Raw genomic sequence first — 22,044 nt, 5'->3', positions numbered from 1 at the left:
AACGGGAAGAGTGAAGAAGGGCAGCCTTTCCAGGACACTGCCTCCCCCAGGACGCTAGGTGGCAGCTCCTCTGGACGGTAACTGTACCCCGAATTCCCTCAGGGCATTATGGGATATGGAGTCTATTTTCTCAGCCCTGTTGGGTGCCATGGGTGCCGTCAGGGGGAGCTCATAAAGGACCTGGGGATTCCTACTTTTCTTACAACCCGGAAGTACTTCGGAGTCACGAGGGTGGAAGCCCACAGTACTTCCGGGTTAATTGAGGACTGATGATGTGGTGTTTGACCCGGAAGAAGAGGAGGAGCACTTCTGGGTCAAGGAATATATAAAGGACTGTTCGAGACCCAGCAAGGAGAGCCGGAGTTGGGAAGGTGTTTGATGGAGCTGCTGGGAGTGGATGATTGGATTATTGTACTTATTGATTATTGATTGGGTATTTGTGAATTGTGGCAAGTGTGGTGCTTTGCGCACTTTACTCAAGAAAAATATTAAAATTAATACTTGGTGCTTTTACAAGTGTGTCTTGGATGTCTGTCTGGTGGGTTTCACGGGGCAACAGTGCTCCCTAGTGTCCACACTATGTAATATATGTTACTCTACCATCACCACCCTCATCTTTTCTGCAACCTTGTCCAAATGTCTAAGTGGAGACTACAATTCCCATCAGCCACTGTGCTGCTCCAGGGCATTTTCATTGGTACTCACAAAGTTTAAACATAAATATTGACAAACATGGCTGTTCATAAAAGGTAGCAAATGCTATTTTTTCTTTTCTTAACCACTTAGGGTTAACAGTAGTAATTTGAAGCTTTGATAACAATGGAGAGTGAGACTTTTTAGCAGATTTTAGCTTTGAAGGAATCAACTTTAATCACCTTTGTATCATTGCTGAATACTGTACTTTGTCATTTGATTATTAATTTCCAATTTATCATTTTATTTATTTCATTTTGACAGAAATGGTATGTCATGTCAAATAAAGAAGACAACTGTGGTAATACAGTTCCTTCTTATTGGCAGCAGTAAGAAATAATGTTGAATATTAGAATAGATCTCTCCATTACAGACCATTCAGCCCAACAAAGCCCTTCATATGCTATTTGCCTAGTTTTCCCAAAATGGTATCAAGTCAATGTTTGTATATACTCTAATTCTGAATGTCTATGACATTACTAACTTATCACTTGTAGATCTCTGTATGAAGAACATTTTAACGTTTGTATGAAATCTATCTGTAACAAAGTTTTATCTATGTCATCATGTTCTTTATGAACTTATTTTAAAATAAAAGCTAGGATCCACCATACTAATTCCCTTCCTAACTGTAAGAATTTCAAAGGATTCAGCTCATTCAGTCTGTTGTCATAACTCATACCTTACAGTATGGAGACCAAAACCGAGCACAGTGTTCCACATGGAACTTCACTTGTGTATTATATCACTTAAGAGTAACCTCAACTTGACTTGTACTCCACACATTGGACTAAATAATCCAATATCCTATTAGCCTTCTGTACACTGTCTGGACTTGTTGAATCTTCTATAGTACAGTATATTTGAATCCAACATTCCTGATTTGTATGTATATTACTGTACATTTATTTCAATTAAATTTTATATACATCATGTTTGCCAAAAGCCAGAATTCTGTTCTGTTCCCTCTATAATGATCTGGTCTATTCTACATTGCCTGCGTTACTCCTAGTTTAGCATCATGTGCATACTTAACCAGCTTGTTATTTATATTTTAATTAATGCAATTTGTAAAAAATCAGAAAAAGCAGCGGTCCCAGCGCTGATCCTCAAAAGACTTTTAATATCAACTACTTGTTCTTTTTCTTGCCCCTCTTCATCTCTTCACACTTCTTTGTTGAGTCAATGTGCCTGATCAACCCTCTCCATATTAGTGAAATCTGATCTCCCCGTTTGTACCCATGTTGACTGTTCACTAATACACTGGTTGGTGCCACATGATGCTCAGTCTTTATCTTAATAAATTTACTGCCCTATCATCTCTTTATATACGGTAATAGGACACCATTTGGTACACTGAAATTTGCAAGAATTTCTCTAGTATGCAGTGATTTTTGAAAAAAACATGACAAGAGTTTTTATGTATTCTCACTGTCCGACTTAAGCACTGTCACACATGTGCATCTTGGAGACAAACTCAGGGCTCATTTAATAACTCTTACACTCCGGGACAGAGGGTGGCACTGTTCTCTAATGCCTCTTCTCTTTCCCCATCTGCAGAAAGGAACTCTACCATCACTGATGTCACTTCAGGGTTTCGTTCTCCGAAACCGCCACATCTAGCTTACAATCATCACAACCGGCACCAACGCCATCTTGGGGCAGTCTGAAGAAAACTCTGAATTAGATTTTTGCTCAATTTCCTTTCTTGTTTCCTGGCCATTAAAATATACAAGGATCACAACAGTGCCAAAAGTGTTCTTATCTGTCTATTCTATTATTACAGTAAACTAAGATAAATATTATATGCTCCCTATCATTTGTTTGATTTTAGACCTTTTAATCCAATAAGAAATTCTCTTTCCTCAATAATTGAATACCTAAAGCCTTATTTTTTAACTCCTTGTTCATCTATTCCATGGAACTTTTTAATTTCTTAATGCTTTAAATTTCAGGATGATATTTTCCAGCATTGTATGTAACAAATACAATGTAAACGTTTATCCCAGATCACTTAGCAGTAAGAGGTATTTTGGACACAAACTCAGTCAACATGTAAATGTGTTTGACATTTTCAGTGTAACAACTGTCTGATGAACCTCATGGATTAATAACAGAAATGAGTGGTCTAGAGAGAAGACACACCACACACCACTTCACTTCTTCAAATGAAACAACAACTTTCTGAAACAGATAATTGGCATGCCACTCACAACAATAAGAAACAGACAACAGTAAAGTAAAATATCTCTTTATTTCAGAAATAACAATCTGTCAGTAATGCTCTACATATAAAATTCTCTCAGTAGCTAAAGACAGATACTTAACTTAATGAATATGGATTAGCTAATTAACTTAAAGTGGAGCCATGACTTCTATAACTTGGATTCTACTTGGATCCCAGATGCAATGTTCTTCTAAACCACTGGGCACCATTCCACAGTTAGGTGGCATCCAGGCTGTATCATACCCATAGGAGTGCCATGACTTCTGCAGTGGATGCCCCTGCCTGTCAATCTTTACAACTTTTCCCACATTCACATTGAGCTTGAGGACAACCCATTGACTTGGATCAACTTGTATTGGATATCTGCTGGCCTTCTGAATGTCACGGCTAACATACACTCCCGTTTCCAGCATGTGATCTTGAGAAGGTCGGAAGCCATTCTTTCTGATGAGGTCTGCATTATCCCTTGTTGTTCCATGGAACATCACATGGACTTTGTGGTCCTCAGGTTCAGTTAAACTCTGGAGATTTGTAGGAATGTAAACATCTAAATCAAACTCTGCCCAAAAGTCAGTGGTTTTAAAGTGTGAAGGAGTGTAATCTGGAAAAAGAAATAAGAGCAAAGAAAGGTAAATGGTGAGGGAGGATATTTACACATACTGAGACTATCAATGTTCTGTCTCTAGCCATGCCACATGATTTGATTTATGGATGCTTTTTGCCAAGCCGTATTTCTGTCTTTGGAAAAGACACCCATGATGCTGGAAGACTTAAAATCAATGGATCAAAGGAAATCCGCTCACAGACTGTATAATGCCCAGGTGGTGGTGGAGAGCCAGTCAGCCATGCAGAACTCTGACTGTGTCTCACTTTGACTGTTATGACTGACTGTGCAACCGGCATCATTTGCTTTTATCTGGGGATGCGTCTTTTTGTTACCAACTGGTCATAGTTCAACAATTATTGTCAATCAGTTTCAAACTACTTTATTTTCTGTCCGCTTAAACAAATCTGTGGCTTTATGTGTACTCATTATGTAAAGCTTGTATTTGCGTTTTAACAGAGAACTTGCCCCAGCACTTTGCTCCCACTCTCATGAAGAGCACAATCTAAAAATAAACTAAATTAAATTTTAACCTTCTACCATTAGTCAGATGCTATAGAAGTGTGAAATCATGGCTTGCAAAACGATGGAACAGCAATTTGGTGAATGATTCCCATCATTTACCTCTTCCTCTCACAATATCTGAATTTCCATGCACATTCGTCCAGTCAGTAATTTGCTTAATCTATTCACCTTTAAATTATGATATCTGTATAATAGGTTGTTATTGGATCAAATGTTTCAACCTCACTAGTACTAATAATATTTGCACTATATACTGTATGCTTCCATTGCACTGCTGTATTTATTATTTTCTAAGCGTTCAAACAGCGGTCCAGCTTCCCAAAGAATCCAACATATTGATGTCAGAACATGTAGTATGTGAGGTTTTTGATTTAATTCTGAAACTGGATTACTGAAACTTGATATTTATTGACATTTCAAAGAAAACTGTTTAAGAAGTTAGCAGTTTGTTATATATATTTCTCTTCAATATTAGCTTCCAGATAAATCTACAATATTAGGGTATCTGATACTAAACTAATTTTCTAGTAGTGGAAATTTAATATACAAAAAAGACAAATAGTAAAATATATTAAAATATCTAAATACTACAAAATGTATTGTATAGTATATTTTAAGAGTAGAATATACAGTATATTTAGTTTGTTGTAATATAATAAAATAAAAATACTTTATATTGAGAAATATATTTTAGTATTATTGCAAAAAACAAAAACGGCAATAATTTATATTTTTACAAAAACTTTAGCATATTTATCCTTGAAGTATATTGTAACATATTTTGAAATATATTCATAGTGGTAGCAATATATTAAATTATATTATATAAAAAAATTAAAATATATTTGAAATGTATTTCATTTTTGCAACATTTTCTGTCTAACACTGTCTTATGTTTCACCCATGGACAAGCACTGGCCTTCTTGAGCATACCTTTCTCTCTTTCTCTGCCTTTAGCGCATGCAAATACCAAAACACTTTAGACTTTCAAACGGATTACCATGAAAATCTCAATCAGACCTTAGATAAGTCCCCATCTTTCATCTCACCAGAACCCTGGCCTTAATTAGTGATTAGGCGTATCAGTAATTAGGTAAATGTCAGAGATTTCTCTTGTTGGCGCTATAGCTTAAAAAATGAAATACATGCTTCTACCTGGCCATGCTACATTATCAGTTTTACCAAGATAACTAATTCTTTGTATTAAATAGGTTTACAACCATCGACAGTCTAAACATGTTATTCCATTACACAAGCATCAGGACACTATCCCAGTAACATCATGTACAAAACAGGAAAAAAAAACCTGTACAAGATGCCATTCCATCATAGGATATACACACACTCATAGAGATACAAATGTTCAGGTATACCACCTGCTCATATCTGAATAGTAACCTGAAGTTCACTTCCAGAAACTAGAAAATAAGGGGAAAACTAAAGCAAATACAATGGGCAAACAGGGCAAAGACATATACTGAGGTAGAATTTGAACTTATACCACTGGAGCTGTTAGGCAGCATTTGTGTCAACATCCACCAGTCTATCAGACATAATGTTAAAAAGCATAATCCTCAGCCAACTTCATTACAAGATAATATAGAATAAAAATGAGAATGCAGTTACAATGCAAAGTTATTTCTAGTAATTATTGTTTTTTTATATTCCAGTGAAATTAGGAATATATAAAGGTATAAAGCAGCATGCATTTAAAGTGGCACAGTATAAACTCATGGCATGGAGAAAATTATTGTTTAACTTCGTACATCAGGAAAGCAGCCTTGAAGTACAACAGAGGGGGAAGAGCACCAGAATAGAAGCGTCTTGTGTTTAGTGCTTGTTTGTTTTTTAATGAGGCATTTTCCATAGATCTTAACCAGTGTAACTAGGTCATTAAGGCTTTTCATGTACAGTCTACCATCATTTAATATTAATGTACAGTTGCTATCATTTAATAAATATCTCCATTGTTGAGTACAATTACAATATGTTCATTTATTTCTATATATTTTTGTGCAAAAAACTGCCTATCGCAGCTGTTACTGCATCAATATTTGGGGCAGTTTTAAAGTAAGAAGATATTTGGTAAAACTGATCAATAAAAAATAACTAACAGGAAAATGTTCAGCTCTTTGGTCTTGATTGACACGTGAGAAAACCATCATGAACAGATGCATGCTGAAATAAATAGCGCTAGCTTTAAAAGAGCTATTTTCAAATGTGCTGTCTGAAATAGTTGCTTTGAGAAATATAAAACGGCATTATAAAGCTATTTTTTTTTTTCAAATCATCAATAATTAAATGCAAGATGGCCACGTTGTTAAACCAAAATGAAATGAAGACATTTTATTTTATAAAAGGTAGCTAATTTTTGCTTAATGATGCATTTATTTCACAATTCTAATACTTATCTATATTTATAGTGCAAAGATGACGTGTTCAGCAAATCCTTGGCAGGCAGCAGGCTATGACCGTGGAAAGTTTTGTACACATCATCCAGTAAGAAAACTATACAAAATATATTACCCTACCATCACCACCTTCATCTTTTCTGTCACCTTGTGCAAATGTCTAAGTGGGGACTACAATTCCTATCAGCCACTCTGCTGCTCCAGGACGATTTCATCAGTGTTCACAATGTTTAAATATGAAAATTGACAAACATCGCGTTCATCAAAGGTAGAAAATGCTGCTTTTCTTTTATTAACCACTTTGCGTTGACACTGGTAATTTGAGACTTTGATCCTAATGGAGATTAAAAATTTTTAGCAGAGTTTAGCTTTGAATGAATCAACTTTAAATCACTTTTCTAACCAAACTGAATACTGCTTTAATATGGAATTCAATGCAATATGTTTCACAGCAGTACCGCCAAGGACTGTATGTAGTACATTGAACAGTCAGCAGCTCAAATGAACTAAAAACATTAGCAGAAGTTAAAAAAAAAACAACGGCACTATAACTGAGGTGACCTAGAAAATTGCCTCGGTGAAGGTGGGTAACACAGCTAGTTTAAATATATCTCTGTACTTTTTCATGTGATTATTCATTTCCAATTTATTATTTTATCTGTTTCATTTTGACAAAAATGGTATTTCATGCAGAATGAAGGAGACAGCTCTTATAATAACTTCTTATTAGCAACAGTAAGAAATAATGCTGAACATTAGAACAAATCTATCAATTACCGTACAGACCATTCTATCACTTTTATCCCATGTCTATAGTTCTGTGTATGAAGAGCAGCATTTTAACATTTGTTGAAATCTTCAGTATCTGTAACATGTTTTTATCTGTGTCAATGTGTTTTTAAAAGCTTGGATCCATCATACTAACTCCCTTCTTAATTTTAAGTATTTCAAAGGGTTCAGCTCTTTCAATATTTTGTCATAACTCATACTTTACAGCATCAAGACCAAAACTACACGCAGTGTTCCGCATTGAGCTTCACTTGTGTATTACTCTTGTACTTGTACTCTGCACACTGGACTAAATAATCCAACATCCTATTTGACTTCTGTACACTGTTTGGGCTTCTACTTTCTTCTGGTAAGGTGTATTTTCCATCCATTCATTTTCCAACCCGCTGAATCCTAACTACAGGGTCACGGGGGTCTGAGGTGTATTTTTGAGCTGAATATTCTATAGTACAGTATATTTGAATCTAACATTTTTGTTTTATAAGTACATTACTGTACATTTAGTTAAATTAACTTTTATTTACCTCATGTTTACCGAAAGCCTGAATTCTGTCCTGTTCCCTTTATAATGGTTTCGCTAATTCTAGATTTACCTGCATTACAGCTATTTTAGCATCATGTGCATACTTAACCAGCTCGTTATTTATATTTTTATAAATATAATTTGTATATATCAGAAAATGCAGTGGCCCCAGCACTGATCCTCAAAAGACTTTTAACATCAACTACTTGTTCTTCTTCTTTCCCCTCTTCACACTTCTTTGTTAAGTCAATGTGCCTGATCAACCCTCTCCATATGGCTTGGTCCTGCACAACTTTCTGAAACAGATAATTGGCATGCCACTCACTATAATAGGAAACAGGCACTGAAGATGGAGCCATGACTTCTATAACTCGAATTCTACTTGGATCCCAGATGCAATCTTCTTCTAAGCCTTTGAGCACCATTCCACAGTTAGGTGGCACCCAGGCTGTATCGTACCCATAGGAGTGCCATGACTTCTGCAGTGGATGCCCCTGCCTGTCAATCTTTACAACTTTTCCCACATTCACATTGAGCTTGAGGACAACCCGTTGAGTTGGATCAACTTGTATTGGATATTTGCTGGCCTTCTGAATGTCACGGCTAACATAGACTCCCTTTCCCAGCATGCCATCTTGAGAAGGTTGGAAACCATTCCTTTTGATGAGTTGTGCATTTTGCCTTGCTGTTCCATGGAACATCACATAGACATTGTTCTCCTCAGGTTCAGTTAAACTCTGGAGAAAAATGTGAAGGAATGTAATCTGAAAAATGAAATAAGAGCAAAGAAAGGTAAAAGGCGAGGGAGTATATTTACACATCATTAAACTGTTAATATTCTGTCTCTAGCCATGCCATATGATTTTATGGGTGTTTAAATATTTTTCCAAGCTGTATTACTGCCCTTGGCAAACACACCCATAATGCTGGAAGACTTGAAATCAATGAATCAAAGGACATCCCATCACAGACTTTACTGTATAATGCCCAGGTGGGAATGGAGAGCCAGTCGGAGAGGCAGGACTCTGACTGCGTCTCACTTTGACTGTTATAACTGACTGTGGAGCCGGCAGCATTTGCTTTTATCTGGGGATGCCTCTGACTTGAGTTTTTGATTTCCTCTTTTTGTTACCAACTGATCATAGTTCAACAATTAATTAATGGATAGATGTTGCTGTGATCCATTTTTGTCAATCAGATTAAAAGTACTTTTTTTCTGTCTCCTTAAACAAATCTGTGGCTTTATGTGTATTTATTATGTTGTTTTTTGTTTGCGTTTTAAGGGAGAACTCGCCCCAGAGATTTGGTCCCACATTCATGAAGAGCACAATCTAAAAATAAACTGAATTCTAATTTTAGGCAGATGCTATAGAATGATGGAACAGCAATTTGATGAATGATTCCCATCATTTACCTCTTCCTCTCACAGTATCTGAATTTCCATGCATATTGTTCCAGATTTACTTAATCTATTCCATCCATCCTTCCGTCCATTATCCATTCTGCTATATCCTAACTACAGTGTCACGTGGGTCTGCTGGAGCCAATCCCAGCCAACACATGGCGCAAGGCAGGAAACAAACCCCAGGCAGGGTGCCATCCCACCACAACCTAATTTATTCACCTTTTGAATTATGGATCTGTATTACAGGTTGTTATTGGATCAAATTTTTCAACCTCACTTTCAGATTTATATGTTCAAATAGTACTCATAATATTTGTACTATATATGGTACACTTCCATTGCACTTCTATATTTATTGTGGAAATTAGTTTTTCTTTTTTTTGTTCTTATTGGTTTTTGACTGTTAGCACATTAATTACATTGTCCTGTGTTTAATTTGTGTACACTCATTGCCAGAAGAATACACAGAGTAAGATTGTCATTGTACAATGCAACTGACTGTTTACTGTACCATGTTTTATACAGTACTTATATCAAAGCACCAGTGTAAGCAAACTAGTTTACATGGAGTTAACCCATTAAAGGATCTAAATCAGTGACCTCTGGTTTTAGAGATGTTTTCAGTAGGGAAGGAATTGATATAAGCACATAATGAAGGCAGTGCAGACATACCTGTAGCTAAGAGTGACAGAACCTTTCCTGGATTATGAAAGATTTGCTGAAGTCATTATATTGGTTGTGTAATTTTTCCACCCTACTATGCCATCACTTGTGTCCATTTATAAGTGAAGACTGTCATTTAGTATATGAATAGAAGCCACTCACACAAAAGTTTTTGTTATCTCTAGTAAAGCCCTGACCGTCTATTGAGAACAAAACCAAGAATTAATGAGCAAAGTAACTTTAACGAACATGCTTAACTTTATTGCCAGGTCTGTGAAATTTGACCAGTCCTTGTGTGTTGCCTTAAAAAAAATTATCTGCTGCTCTTAATGTATAACAGTAAGACATTCACGACCTGCCATTTCTCTCCTTTCCTTGCAATTCGGCCAAAAAAATATCCATACATATCTTGCAATATAATGTAAAATATAATGTATGTACTTCAAATATATAGTTCAAACATATATTTTTAATATAATAGTTAAAATGTAAAAAACAGGTATCTCCCTTAATATATTGTAACAAATGTGTTTGTAAATGCTCTGAATATAAGACATTCAGTATAATGTGTTCAGTTCTATGTTCTGTGATCATGTTTGACTTTTGTTTTTACCTGGAAAATAATAAACACGTTTCCCCTCAAGGCTGTATGTAGGGGTGGCTAAGCCATCCAGATATTTCTGCCCCCCAAAAACTGTGATGCAGACTGCTGATCATGCTGCTAGAAATGCTAATGGTGAGACGCACCCCGCTCTTCAATCACACTGTTGAAAACATCAATGCCATTCTCTGATTGCGATGCTAGTGGCACCAGCAGCATAAGCATTCAAACAGCGGCCCTGCTTCCCAATGAATCCAGTTTATTGATGTCTGAACTAGTAGGATGTGAGGTATTTGATATGATTCTGAAACATGAGTACTGAAAGCATTATGTTTAGTGACATTTCAAGGAAAACTGTTTAAAAAGTTAGCAATTTGTTACATGTACAAGATATCTCTTCAATATTAGTTTCCAGACATATCTTTAATTTTAGGGTATCTGTTAGTAAACAAATTTTCTATAAGTGGAAAGTTAATATACAGTCAGTCAGTCATCTTCCAACCTGCTATATCCTAACACAGGGTCACAGGGGTCTGCTGGAGCCAATCCCATCCAACACAGGGCGCAAGGCAGGAACAAATCCCGGGCAGGGTGCCAAGCCACCGCAGGACACACACGCACACACACCAGGGGCAATTTAGGATCGCTAATGCACGTAACCTGCTTGTCTTTGGACTGTGTGAGGAAACCCACGCAGACATGGGGAGAACATGCAAACTCCACACAGGGAGTCTCCTTACTGTGAGGCAGCGGCGCTACCACTGCGCCACCCAATTAATATGCAAAAAGAAGACAAATATCTATCTATGATATTCCTAGTTTTAAACATATATTGAGAAAAATATTTTTATATTTTTGTTAAATATATTTCAGAATTCAAAAAATGTAAAAAGTTACCTGATTTATAGTATAATTCTTGTAGTATATTTATTCTTTAAGTATATTGTAACATATTTTAAAATGCATTCATAATGGTATTAATATATTTTCTAAAAATATATATATATATTAAATGTTTTTAATTTTTGTAATGTTTTCTGTGTAACACTGTCTTATATTTCCCCCATGGTCAGGCACTGGCCTTCTTCAGCATGACTTTCTCTCTATGCCTTTGGTTCATACACATAGGCCTACTAAAATGCTTTAGATTTACAAATGGTGACATGGATCATGTAAATCTCAATCAAACCTTAGAGAAAATCCCATCTCTTACCACAAACCTGGCTTTTATGAGTGATTAGATTTATCGGTGACAATGGGCCTCATGTATAAATGGTGCATACGCACAGAAATGTTGCGTAAGAATGTTTCCACGTTCAAACTGAGAGTTCTCCGCTCGGTTTTTCAGACTGGCGGCACCCAGCGTCAAAGCAGTGCTACTGTTTCTGTGTGGTTATTCTTTCTTTTCCTGACGGGGCTTTATAAATAGACTGAAATTAACCGCATATTGTTTATTAGTGTAATGCATTTGATTGTAATTAACCTGTAACAATATAATGGTCCAGGGAATAGCCATAGTATTCCAAATACCATAACTGCTTTAGCGTTGTTACTCTCACTGCACCTTCCTCTTCTTATTATTTTTCTTCTTCTTTCAGCTCCTTCCGTTAGGAGTTGCCACAACGGATCATCTTTTTCCATATTACTCTCACTGCACAACTCGGAGTATTTATATCACTTTATCTGAGTGAGAATCACAGCAGCAGCTGATCGGAAAGAGAATTATCGGTGTACAGCATCAGGCACACGCTACCTCAGCCACGGCAAAACGTTTTAAAGCCTTTCCTGTACGGACCTTGCGGTTCAGAAACAGTTTAATCCCAAGAACTATAAACGCACTCAATCAATTGTTCCTTGTAGAACTGTTTGTACTTATAAGTACAATCACCCCACATTAAACTTGCACTACAGTTATAATATTACACAACCTGCGCCACTTTATAAAGTGCGTATTTACATATGATGACGATATCATTTTTAAGATGAAATACAGCAAAATATGTTGATTATATTATACAGATAAAATTTTAACTTCATTTAAATAATCTGTATTGTTAATAATTAAACATGTGAGGACACAGTGCCTCAGCGCTAGCAAGTTCACGTATTGTTCCTGCCTTGCGCTGTATATTTACTGAGGCTGGCGCAACACTGGAAGGATAGACGGATAGAATAATTAAAAGTACTATGAAGATATTTCAATGTTCCTTAAAAATTTTGAAGAATCGTAGTTTTAAACTTACAGATGGCTTAATGTCTATTACAGAGCTGATTGTGTGGCGATTAGGTATTTGGGGAAAGAAAAGTAACGACAGGAATTGAAGGTTAGTACATTTGAAAGAGACAGTACTGCTACAATAAATTACTTCATTGAAGGTTGCACATGGTGCCGCAGCATCTTGTGTGAGGCATGAACCATCACTGCGCCATCGTGTTCTCATGTTTAATAACATGCTTTCATTCCAATCATCATGAAAATTATATCACGTATACATCTCAGTATTTTAATTATTCAGGGAGCTGTAATATCACAAATGTAATGGATTCTGTGCCCTGTCAGAGAAAGAGAAAGAATGGAAGCACATAGTGATTCACAGACATAGAGCACATGGAAGATCCAATACAAAACAAAGCATTTAACATGCTACTTTAGTTACAATGGGATTTGAGAAACTAGTAAATTAAATGATTTTAAGATGAAGTTTATGATGTTCTACTTTAATGACAAAATAAACTACGTGATTAAAGTGGAAATTCCGAGATTGAAGTTGACATTTCGAGCTTTTTCCCCACTGTGTGCCTATTTTTTTGTCTGTACCCTAATAAGCTTTCATATGACGGTGGGCTACAACTCGCCTTTTCACGGCAACTTTGATATGTGACTTCTTTTTTATTTCCGGCACTGTGCGACTTTGTGAACTTGAGCTTTCGAGTTTCTCCATCACGCTATGTCACTCGATCAACTTCCTTTTGTTGATTATACCACGGTTTATTTGAACAAATAGTATGTTTTTCCTTTGCCTCCACTTGGTATTCGCTGAAATTCTTATATTTTCCCCTGTGCTTTTCCTATTGTCTTTTCACAGAACGCTGAGCTTAAGGGTGATTTATATTGATTTGCATATTCAAAGATGCGTAATTCTGGGAGGATTTCTGGCGGGACAGCACGTGTGTGCATGAGCGTTACTTTTCATGCTGACCAGGATTTATGTAGAGGAAGAACGCGGAGTTGGCGAAAGCACAGATTCCTGCATCTGGATTTTTCTGTGCATAAGCACATTTCGGCTTTTGTGCTTACATCATGTTATAGTGCAAATTCGACGCATGGCGTTATGCATGAAGCCCAAGGTCAGGGATTTCTCTTGTTGGGATTGTAGATTCAAAATGAAATATTTAACTCTATCCTGCCATGTTACAGTAATAGTTTTACCTAGATATTCTAACCCTTCATTTTAGATAGGTATAAAACCATCAACTTTCTGAAAATATTTTTCAATTACACAGGCAGCTGGAACCTATCCCAGTATCATCAGGTACAACACAGGAACAAGCCCTGGACTGGATGCCATTCCATCATAGGATACACACACACAAACACAAATGCATATGCTAAGTTATACCACTCACTCAAATCTAGACAGTAACCTAAAGTGCACTTCCAAAAACTAGAAAACTTGGAGAAAACTGAAGCAGATAGTGCAAAGATATCAACTGAGGTTGAATTTGAACTAATGCCTCTCGGGAGCTGTACAAGAGCATGTATATCACCACCCAAGTATCTATCAGACTTAATGTTAAAAAGCATAATTCTCAGGAGCTCCATCACAAGACAATGTAATGTACAATGAAAATGAGCATACAGTTACAATACAAATTTATTTCTATTCATGATATAGGTAAGCATAACTGCTGAGTCTTAGCAAGTAGAGCAAGGTAAAGCAGCATACATTTGAAAGACAAGTGCCTTACCTTCAGGCATCAAATCAGCTGAGGTGTGCCTAAGGAGTGAAGAGTGGCCATTTTACTGTGTCATATTTGAGTTTCGAAATTAGACATGGGTATGCTGTTTCATTTACTGCAAAATGGAAATTAAAACCTATAAGAACATCTGAGGCAAAAAAACATCAATGGGAAATGTGCCAGCACCTTTCTTTTTTTGTCTAAGATTACCAGTCTTTCATCCTTCTATTTTGTATGTCTTAGTTTTCATTTAAAGAGTCAGAGCCAACCTTAGCCTTAGAGACATAAGGAAGTAAGCAATACTGGATGGGATGCCAGTTCTTATCTGGGCCCCCTAAAGCAGTTTAAAATAATTTAGGAATCTGAAAACCTGCACAAATATAAATCAAAAGAATGTGATTTGTACACATTTATGGTTAAGGATAGTGCTGTCTGCACACCTTAGTTAGATGGCTGCATATACAGTGCTACCTCTGGTCATGACCGTAATACGTTCCAAAACTCTGGACGCAACCCGAACGTAATTTCCCCATAAAATTGTATGCAAATACAATTAATTTGTTCCAGACTGTACAAACTGTATGTAAATATAAATTAAATAAATATTAAAGTTTTTTTAAGCACAAAAACAGTTAATTATACCATAGAATGCACAGTGTAATAGTAAACTAAATGTAAAAACATTGAATAACACTGAGAAAATCTTGAACAACAGAGAAGACTAACATTGTAAGAGTTCACGCTAGACTCTTGTGAACCGCTCGCTGTAAACCCTTTTTTTTAAGAGTTTTAAGCACAAGGAAAAAAAAAATAAATGCTATTCTCTTGAGAAACTTTTCAAACCATCCTCAACTTGCTTTAAATTCCTCACCTTCGCCACTTGAAGATGGATTATTTTTCAGCAAATCGCCATGAATCTTCCTGACTTTCTCACATATGATCACCTCGCTTGCACTATCCCCTGCAAGTTGCTTTTCGTTCAACCACACTAGCAACAGTTTTTCCACCTCTTCCAGCAACTGAGGCCTCTGCTTGGTTAACATTGTAACTTCTTTTGCAACATCAGCTGCTTTGTTAGGCCCTGTATACACAAACAAAAGAAAATGGGAAACGGAGAATGGCAAAGAAACTGGCTGCCAGTGTTTTTGTTGGCCACCAGAATGTGTGGTCGTGAACAGATGAAAAATTTTGGTGAATTTTTTATCTTAACAAGATTTGTACATGTTCGGAAACATTCGTGACCAGAGGTTCTACTGCATTGGATTCAACAAGTGATCCTACTGGTGTAAAATCAACTTTTATTATATCCTGATATTTAATTTTTTAAGTAAAGCAAAACTATTTAATTATTTTTATAGCTTCACTATGGGGGCTTAGGAACTATGAGTACAAAAATGGCTTTTGTAGTCAGCTAGCCTGGTTTCCCTAGAATTACAACTTTGTGGGAGGAAGTCAGTCAGTCAGAACCTTAAGAAGGGTTTACAGTAACTGCTTAATAAGAAAGTGTTGTATGTTTCACCAAATTTGAAAAATCTAGCAACTTTCATGTTTTGAGGGTGGTAAAAAAAGGCTATGCAAAGCTTCATTGTGCTTTTTTAGGATGTGGTTCATAATGCAACATGACAGGCTGTACTGACTTATCAAGTCAAGAGAAGTGGCTTTATTGTCATTCCATCCATGCACAGGATTGTATCATACAGTTGGCATGTTCTGGGTCTTGTTCCATTATGGTATGCTTAGAACACCTCTTCCTGTTGTCACTCAGGACTCATCTTCACTAAATGTAACCTAACAAAACAAAAAATATTGCAATATACTTGAAATATATGTGAACATATCTTAAAATATAATGTGAAATATTGCACATATATTTTAAATATATATTTTAAAGGTTATATCTGAAATATAATGAAACATTTCCCAAGGTGTATTGTGATAACATATTTCCACTTACATTGTATATAAGACATGCAATATACTGTGTGCCCAATCGCATGTTCCTAAAAGATAATTCATAACTTACCTTTGATTCTGTAAAAATCAAAACTTAGGTTTTCCAATTAATCCAATTGAACTCCTGTAACACACAAGAAGCTGTTTAAGTAGGTTGATGCCAGCATATGTGGGCAGCAGTATATTCTATGTTCCATGTTCACTGTAAGCTTGATGTTTTCTACATTTGAAGAAAAACTGTTTAAAAAGTTGCAATGCTAGCAATGTGTATTTCTTGACAATTTTTAATCAAATCTTAGGATGTCTATTTCTTTACCAATTTTCTTTCCTTACCTAATTTTAAATGTGCATTTCTTCAATATTGGTCTCTAGAAATTAATAAATCTGTGGTCAGGCTAGCAATTTTAACTGTAAATACAAATAAAATATTAGAGGGCCTGTTCTTAAGTAAAAGTAATTCTCTCTTAGTGGAAAGTTAATATACTGTCGAAAAATTACACATATACAGGGGTGTGCAAAAGTAGGTCTACGGTTGTGAGTTCTGAAATAATTATAACCTGCATGTCTTTTTCCATATGAACTAAGTAGACGACGAGATATTTGGCTAGTTAACAGCCTGTTTCCAGGTATATTCTGAGTTTTTATGTTTTGTTCATCAACCGTGATCCTTAGGTCGACCTTCTTGCCCATCCGCCTTGTCTGAGTTGTCAACTAAGTGATGCATGCTCTCCTTGTGTCCAGATGCAGCAAATGCTGGATCCCATGGCTAAGAGGTTGTAATCATTGCAAGATTCTGTCCCTTGAATGCCTTATTATGTATTTATTTCTTTGCCCAATCCGCTACTGTGTTGCAAAATATTAGGTTATTCAAACAGAAAAATAGTTTAAAATTAGAAGTCCCAAGCAAGTTCCCGGGAAGGTAGTGCCTGTCACCCAGGCTCCTCCAGGCAATGTATCTGGCCAAGCCATGGGGAGGTCCCTCTTTCCCGGAAGGACCAGGGGTTGGACATGGAAATTCTACGGGGAAGGGAGAGTGCCATCGGCTGATGCCCCGTCCATCCCCTTGCCCCAGCCCTCCTTGGTAATGATCCTTCCACAGGTTCACCTACAGAAGTCTTGTTATGACTTGTACTTCCTCTAGATATTCAAGTTCAATCGTCTTCTTGGCAGTCCACCAGAGGCCATGAGAAACCAAGGTTGGGTCAATCCGAGAAGCTCACTAAACCATCAATCAGTAGTAGTGATGGGTGGTGTGTACAAAGGGCAAGGCCTTAATCAATGTGAGCTTATGGGCATTTGTCATTCATGGGGAACAATTGCAAAGCCCTGGTACCCATAACAAATCGGCTTCAATGACTTATCCACACATCTCTGCCAGGTAGACACACGTTGATCCATTCTATGTGGCATGCATGCAGCCCCGGACATTTAAGGGCATCACAGACCTGTTATTGCTCATGTGGCTAAAAGCCACTTGTCCTGCTAAGAAGTCGGATGCGGACCACTCGGGGGTTACGTAACTATTTAGCAGGAGGGAGTCTCATTCGTTATTGGAATTAACCAAACAAATCACTCCATCAGCCTAGAAAGGCCATGCACCACTTCCCACCGAATCGAGAAAGAGCTATCAGTCTGTCAATCCTCTCCGTATCTGGAGAGTCAAATGAAGCCACAGGCTCCTCTCCTGGTAGTGACTTTCTGTCAATTCCTTTAAGTTTCAGCTTTGCAACCACACTGCCCAAATACTACAATGAAAATGGGGTAAAAATATATTAAAAAACTGTAATTTTTGAGTGGAGTGTTTCTTTAACACAGACAAAATTTGTGATCAAGAAGGAAAATGGCATATCTGAATGAAAACACATGTAGACACAGTACACACAGACACATGTAGGCAGCAGTAAGATATACACTCACCTAAAGGATTATTAGGACCACCTGTTCAATTTCTCATTAATGCAATTATCAAATCAACCAATCACATGGCAGTTGTTTCAATGCATTTAGGGGTGTGGTCCTGGTCAAGACAATCTCTTGAACTCCAAACTGAATGTCAGAATGGGAAAGAAAGGTGATTTAAGCAATTTTGAGCGTGGCATGGTTGTTGGTGCCAGATGGGCCGGTCTGAGTATTTCACAATCTGCCCAGTTACTGGGATTTTCACGCACAACCATTTCTAGGGTTTACAAAAAATGGTGTGAAAAGGGAAAAACATCCAGTATGCGGCAGTCCTGTGGGCGAAAATGCCTTGTTGATGCTAGAGGTCAGAGGAGAATGGGCCGACTGATTCAAGCTGATTCAAGAGCAACTTTGACTGAAATAACCACTCGTTACAACCGAGGTATGCAGCAAATCATTTGTGAAGCCACAACACGCACAACCTTGAGGCGGATGGACTACAACAGCAGAAGACCCCACCGGGTACCACTCATCTCCACTACAAATAGGAAAAAGAGGCTACAATTTGCACAAGCTCACCAAAATTGGACAGTTGAAGACTGGAAAAATGTTGCCTGGTCTGATGAGTCTCGATTTCTGTTGAGACATTCAAATGGTAGAGTCATAATTTGGCGTAAACAGAATGAGAACATGGATCCATTATGCCTTGTTACCACTGTGCAGGCTGGTGGTGGTGGTGTAATGGTGTGGGGGATGTTTTCTTGGCACACTTTAGGCCCCTTAGTGCTAATTGGGCATCGTTTAAATGCCACAGGCTACCTGAGCATTGTTTCTGACCATGTCCATCCCTTCATGACCACCATGTACCCATCCTCTGATGGCTACTTCCAGCAGGATAATGCACCATGTCACAAAGCTCGAATCATTTCAAATTGGTTGCTTGAACATGACAATGAGTTCACTGTACTAAAATGGCCCCCACAGTCACCAGATCTCAACCCAATAGAGCATCTTTGGGATGTGGTGAAACGGGAGCTTCGTGCCCTGGATGTGCATCCCACAAATCTCCATCAACTGCAAGATGCTATCCTATCAATATGGACCAACATTTCTAAAGAATGCTTTCAGCACCTTGTTGAATTAATGCCACGTAGAATTAAGGCAGTTCTGAAGGCGAAAGGGAGTCAATCACCGTATTAGTATGGTGTTCCTAATAATCCTTTAGGTGAGTGTAATGTTAAACTTTAGAACAAATCTATTCATAATAGACCATTCAACCCTCTTCAATGTTATTTTCCTACTTTTTCCAAAATGATATTAAATCAAGTTTTGAAGGCACTCTGAGTGCAACCTTCTATCACACTACTAACTTATCACATGACCCTATAGCTTTCTGTATGAACAACATTTTAACGTTTGTATGAAATCTACTGTATCTGTAACACATTTTCATCTGTGTCACCATGTTCTTCTTGACCTCATTTTAAACTAAAAGCTTGGATCCACCATACAAATCCTAATATTAAGTATTTTCAAAGGGTTCAGCTCGTTCAGTCTTTATCATGACTCATACCCTATAGTATAGAGACCAAAACTGCACACAGTTTTCCACATGGAGCTTCTCTAGTGTATTATATAGCTTAAAAGAGTGATTTCACCTTAGGCAGTACTCCACACATTGGGCTAACTAATCCAGCATCCTATTTCCCTTCTGTATACTGTCTGGAATCCTAGATCCTGCTCATAAGGTGTACTTTCGAGTTGAACCTCCTATAATACAGTATTCAAATCTAACATTTCTGTTTTGCATTTGTATTACTGTACATTTAGTTACATTACATTTTATTTACATTATGTTTGCCACGACCCTATATTCTGTAAAGTTCCATCTCTAATGATTTGACTGATTCTACATTATCAGCATTATACCTAGTTTAGCATCATGTGCAAACTTAACCAGCTTGTTATTTGGATTTTTATAAATATAATGTATATATATCACAAACAACAGTTGCCCCAGCACTAATCCCCAAGAGACTTTTAACATCAACTTTTTCTTCTTCTTTTTCTTCTTGTTCCTCTTCATCTGTTCTCTCTTCTGGGTTGGACCAATGTACTTGATCTACATTCTCCAAACAGCCCGGTAATGAACCTCCTCCCCATTCAAGCCCTTTTCCATCAGATCTTCTTTTTCTTTTAACATCTACCTCTGCATTGGCTTCCCACTCTTTCTCATATCTTGAACTTCTATTTCTATCAATCATTTGGCCACATATTCATTGTCATTCATTCCTCACCTTATGTTCCTAACACTTCAACCTGCTTTTGTGTATTTTCTTATTTATGTCTCCTACTTTTGTTGGATCTCAGATTATCTCATTTAATTCTATCTCCATAGATCCATCACAACCATTACCCCTTCTTATTCCTTTGTTTTGAATTTCTACTTCTTTAAGTTTGATCCTGTGAAACACTATCTGGTTGGTAATCAGGTTGACAGCTTCTGTTGCTTCCTCAGGGAATTCCAGTATTTTAGAGAAATGTGATCTCCCCGTCTAAACCCATGTTAACTGTTCACTAATACATTGGTTGCTACCACATAATGCTCAATCTTTTTTTAATACATTTACTGCCCTTTCACCTTTTTGTACTGTATAATAACAGGGCACCATTTTGCATATTACAATCTGCAGGAATGTGTCCAGTGTGAAGTGATTATTGAAAAATAAATGACAAGAGCTTAATTGTATACTCACTAACCTAAATAAGCACACTAGGATAAATAATGTCTGGTCCGTATGCTTTGTTAGATTTAATACATTTTCATCCAAGCAGAACTTCTCCTTTCATAACTTTTGAATACTTAAAACTCCATTTTTACTCCTTATTCATCCACTGTATAGTTCTTTTCAGTTTCTTACTGCATCTAAATTTCAAGTTGACCTTTTCCAGCTTTGTATGTAAAACATACAATGTAAATGTTTCTCACTGTTTACCTTTTTTAGATTTTGATGCATCAGTTGACAATGAAATGGCTTTCTAACACAAACTCAGCCAACATATAAATGAATTTAAACTTACAGCTGTCTGAAAACTGTGATGGATTAATAACAGCATTGAGAGGTCAGAACAGATGACTTGTCACTCTAATCACTTCCGCAAATTAAAGAACAGCTTCCTAAAATAGGCAATAGGTGTATCCCACTCACTATGATAAGAAACAGGCAAATGCAATGTAAAAAAATCTTTTTATTTCAGGACCCAACAAACCTTCAGTAATGCTAAAGACAGATACTTGAATTACTGATTACTGAACAGAATGTGGAATCATGACTTTTTTAACCTGGATGCTCATGGGATCCCAGACACAATCTTTTTTTAAGCTGCTGGGCACCATTCCACAGTTAGATGGCATCCAGGCTGTATCGTATCCACAGTAGTGTGATTTATTCTGCATTGGATGCCTCTGCCTTTCAAACTTTGGAACTATTCTCACATTCACATTGAGCTTTAGGACATATTGTTGACTTTGATCAATTTCTAATCGATATCTTCTGGCCTTCTAAAATGGATAGCACTGGGTTTTTTACCATGAGATTTCCTTTCTCTCATTGCCATTAGTGCATGTACACTCTTAAAAACTGTAGACTTACAGTTGGATTATCATGGAAACCTCCATCAAACCACAGATAATCCCCATCTCACCCCAGCCCTGGCCTTTATGAATATTTTAATTTATCAATGATCAGGAAAATGTCAGGGAATTCTGTTGTTGGGGTTGTAGGTTAAAA

The 22,044-nt window shown here is 37.0% G+C and overlaps 1 protein-coding gene across 1 annotated transcript in view; it reads right to left on the bottom strand.

Annotated features, from left to right (window-relative positions):
- Positions 1-3,048: 3,048 nt before the first annotated feature.
- The window catches only part of LOC120528866, a 38,306-nt gene continuing 19,310 nt past the window's right edge, over positions 3,049-22,044 (bottom strand). Inside the window, exons 3-6 of the mRNA XM_039752944.1 lie at positions 17,964-18,099; positions 16,425-16,432; positions 8,111-8,536; positions 3,049-3,441 (exon numbers count right to left, since the gene is read on the bottom strand). Of these exons, the coding sequence (XP_039608878.1) occupies positions 3,049-3,441; positions 8,111-8,536; positions 16,425-16,432; positions 17,964-18,099 (963 nt within the window). The remainder of the gene's footprint in view (positions 3,442-8,110; positions 8,537-16,424; positions 16,433-17,963; positions 18,100-22,044) is intronic.

Source organism: Polypterus senegalus, chromosome 4 (genome assembly GCF_016835505.1).
Source record: "Polypterus senegalus isolate Bchr_013 chromosome 4, ASM1683550v1, whole genome shotgun sequence".
Taxonomy (NCBI): Eukaryota; Metazoa; Chordata; class Cladistia; order Polypteriformes; family Polypteridae; genus Polypterus; species Polypterus senegalus.
The sequence above is the reverse complement of the archived record's forward strand: the minus strand, read 5'-3'. Positions and strand labels throughout refer to the sequence as shown.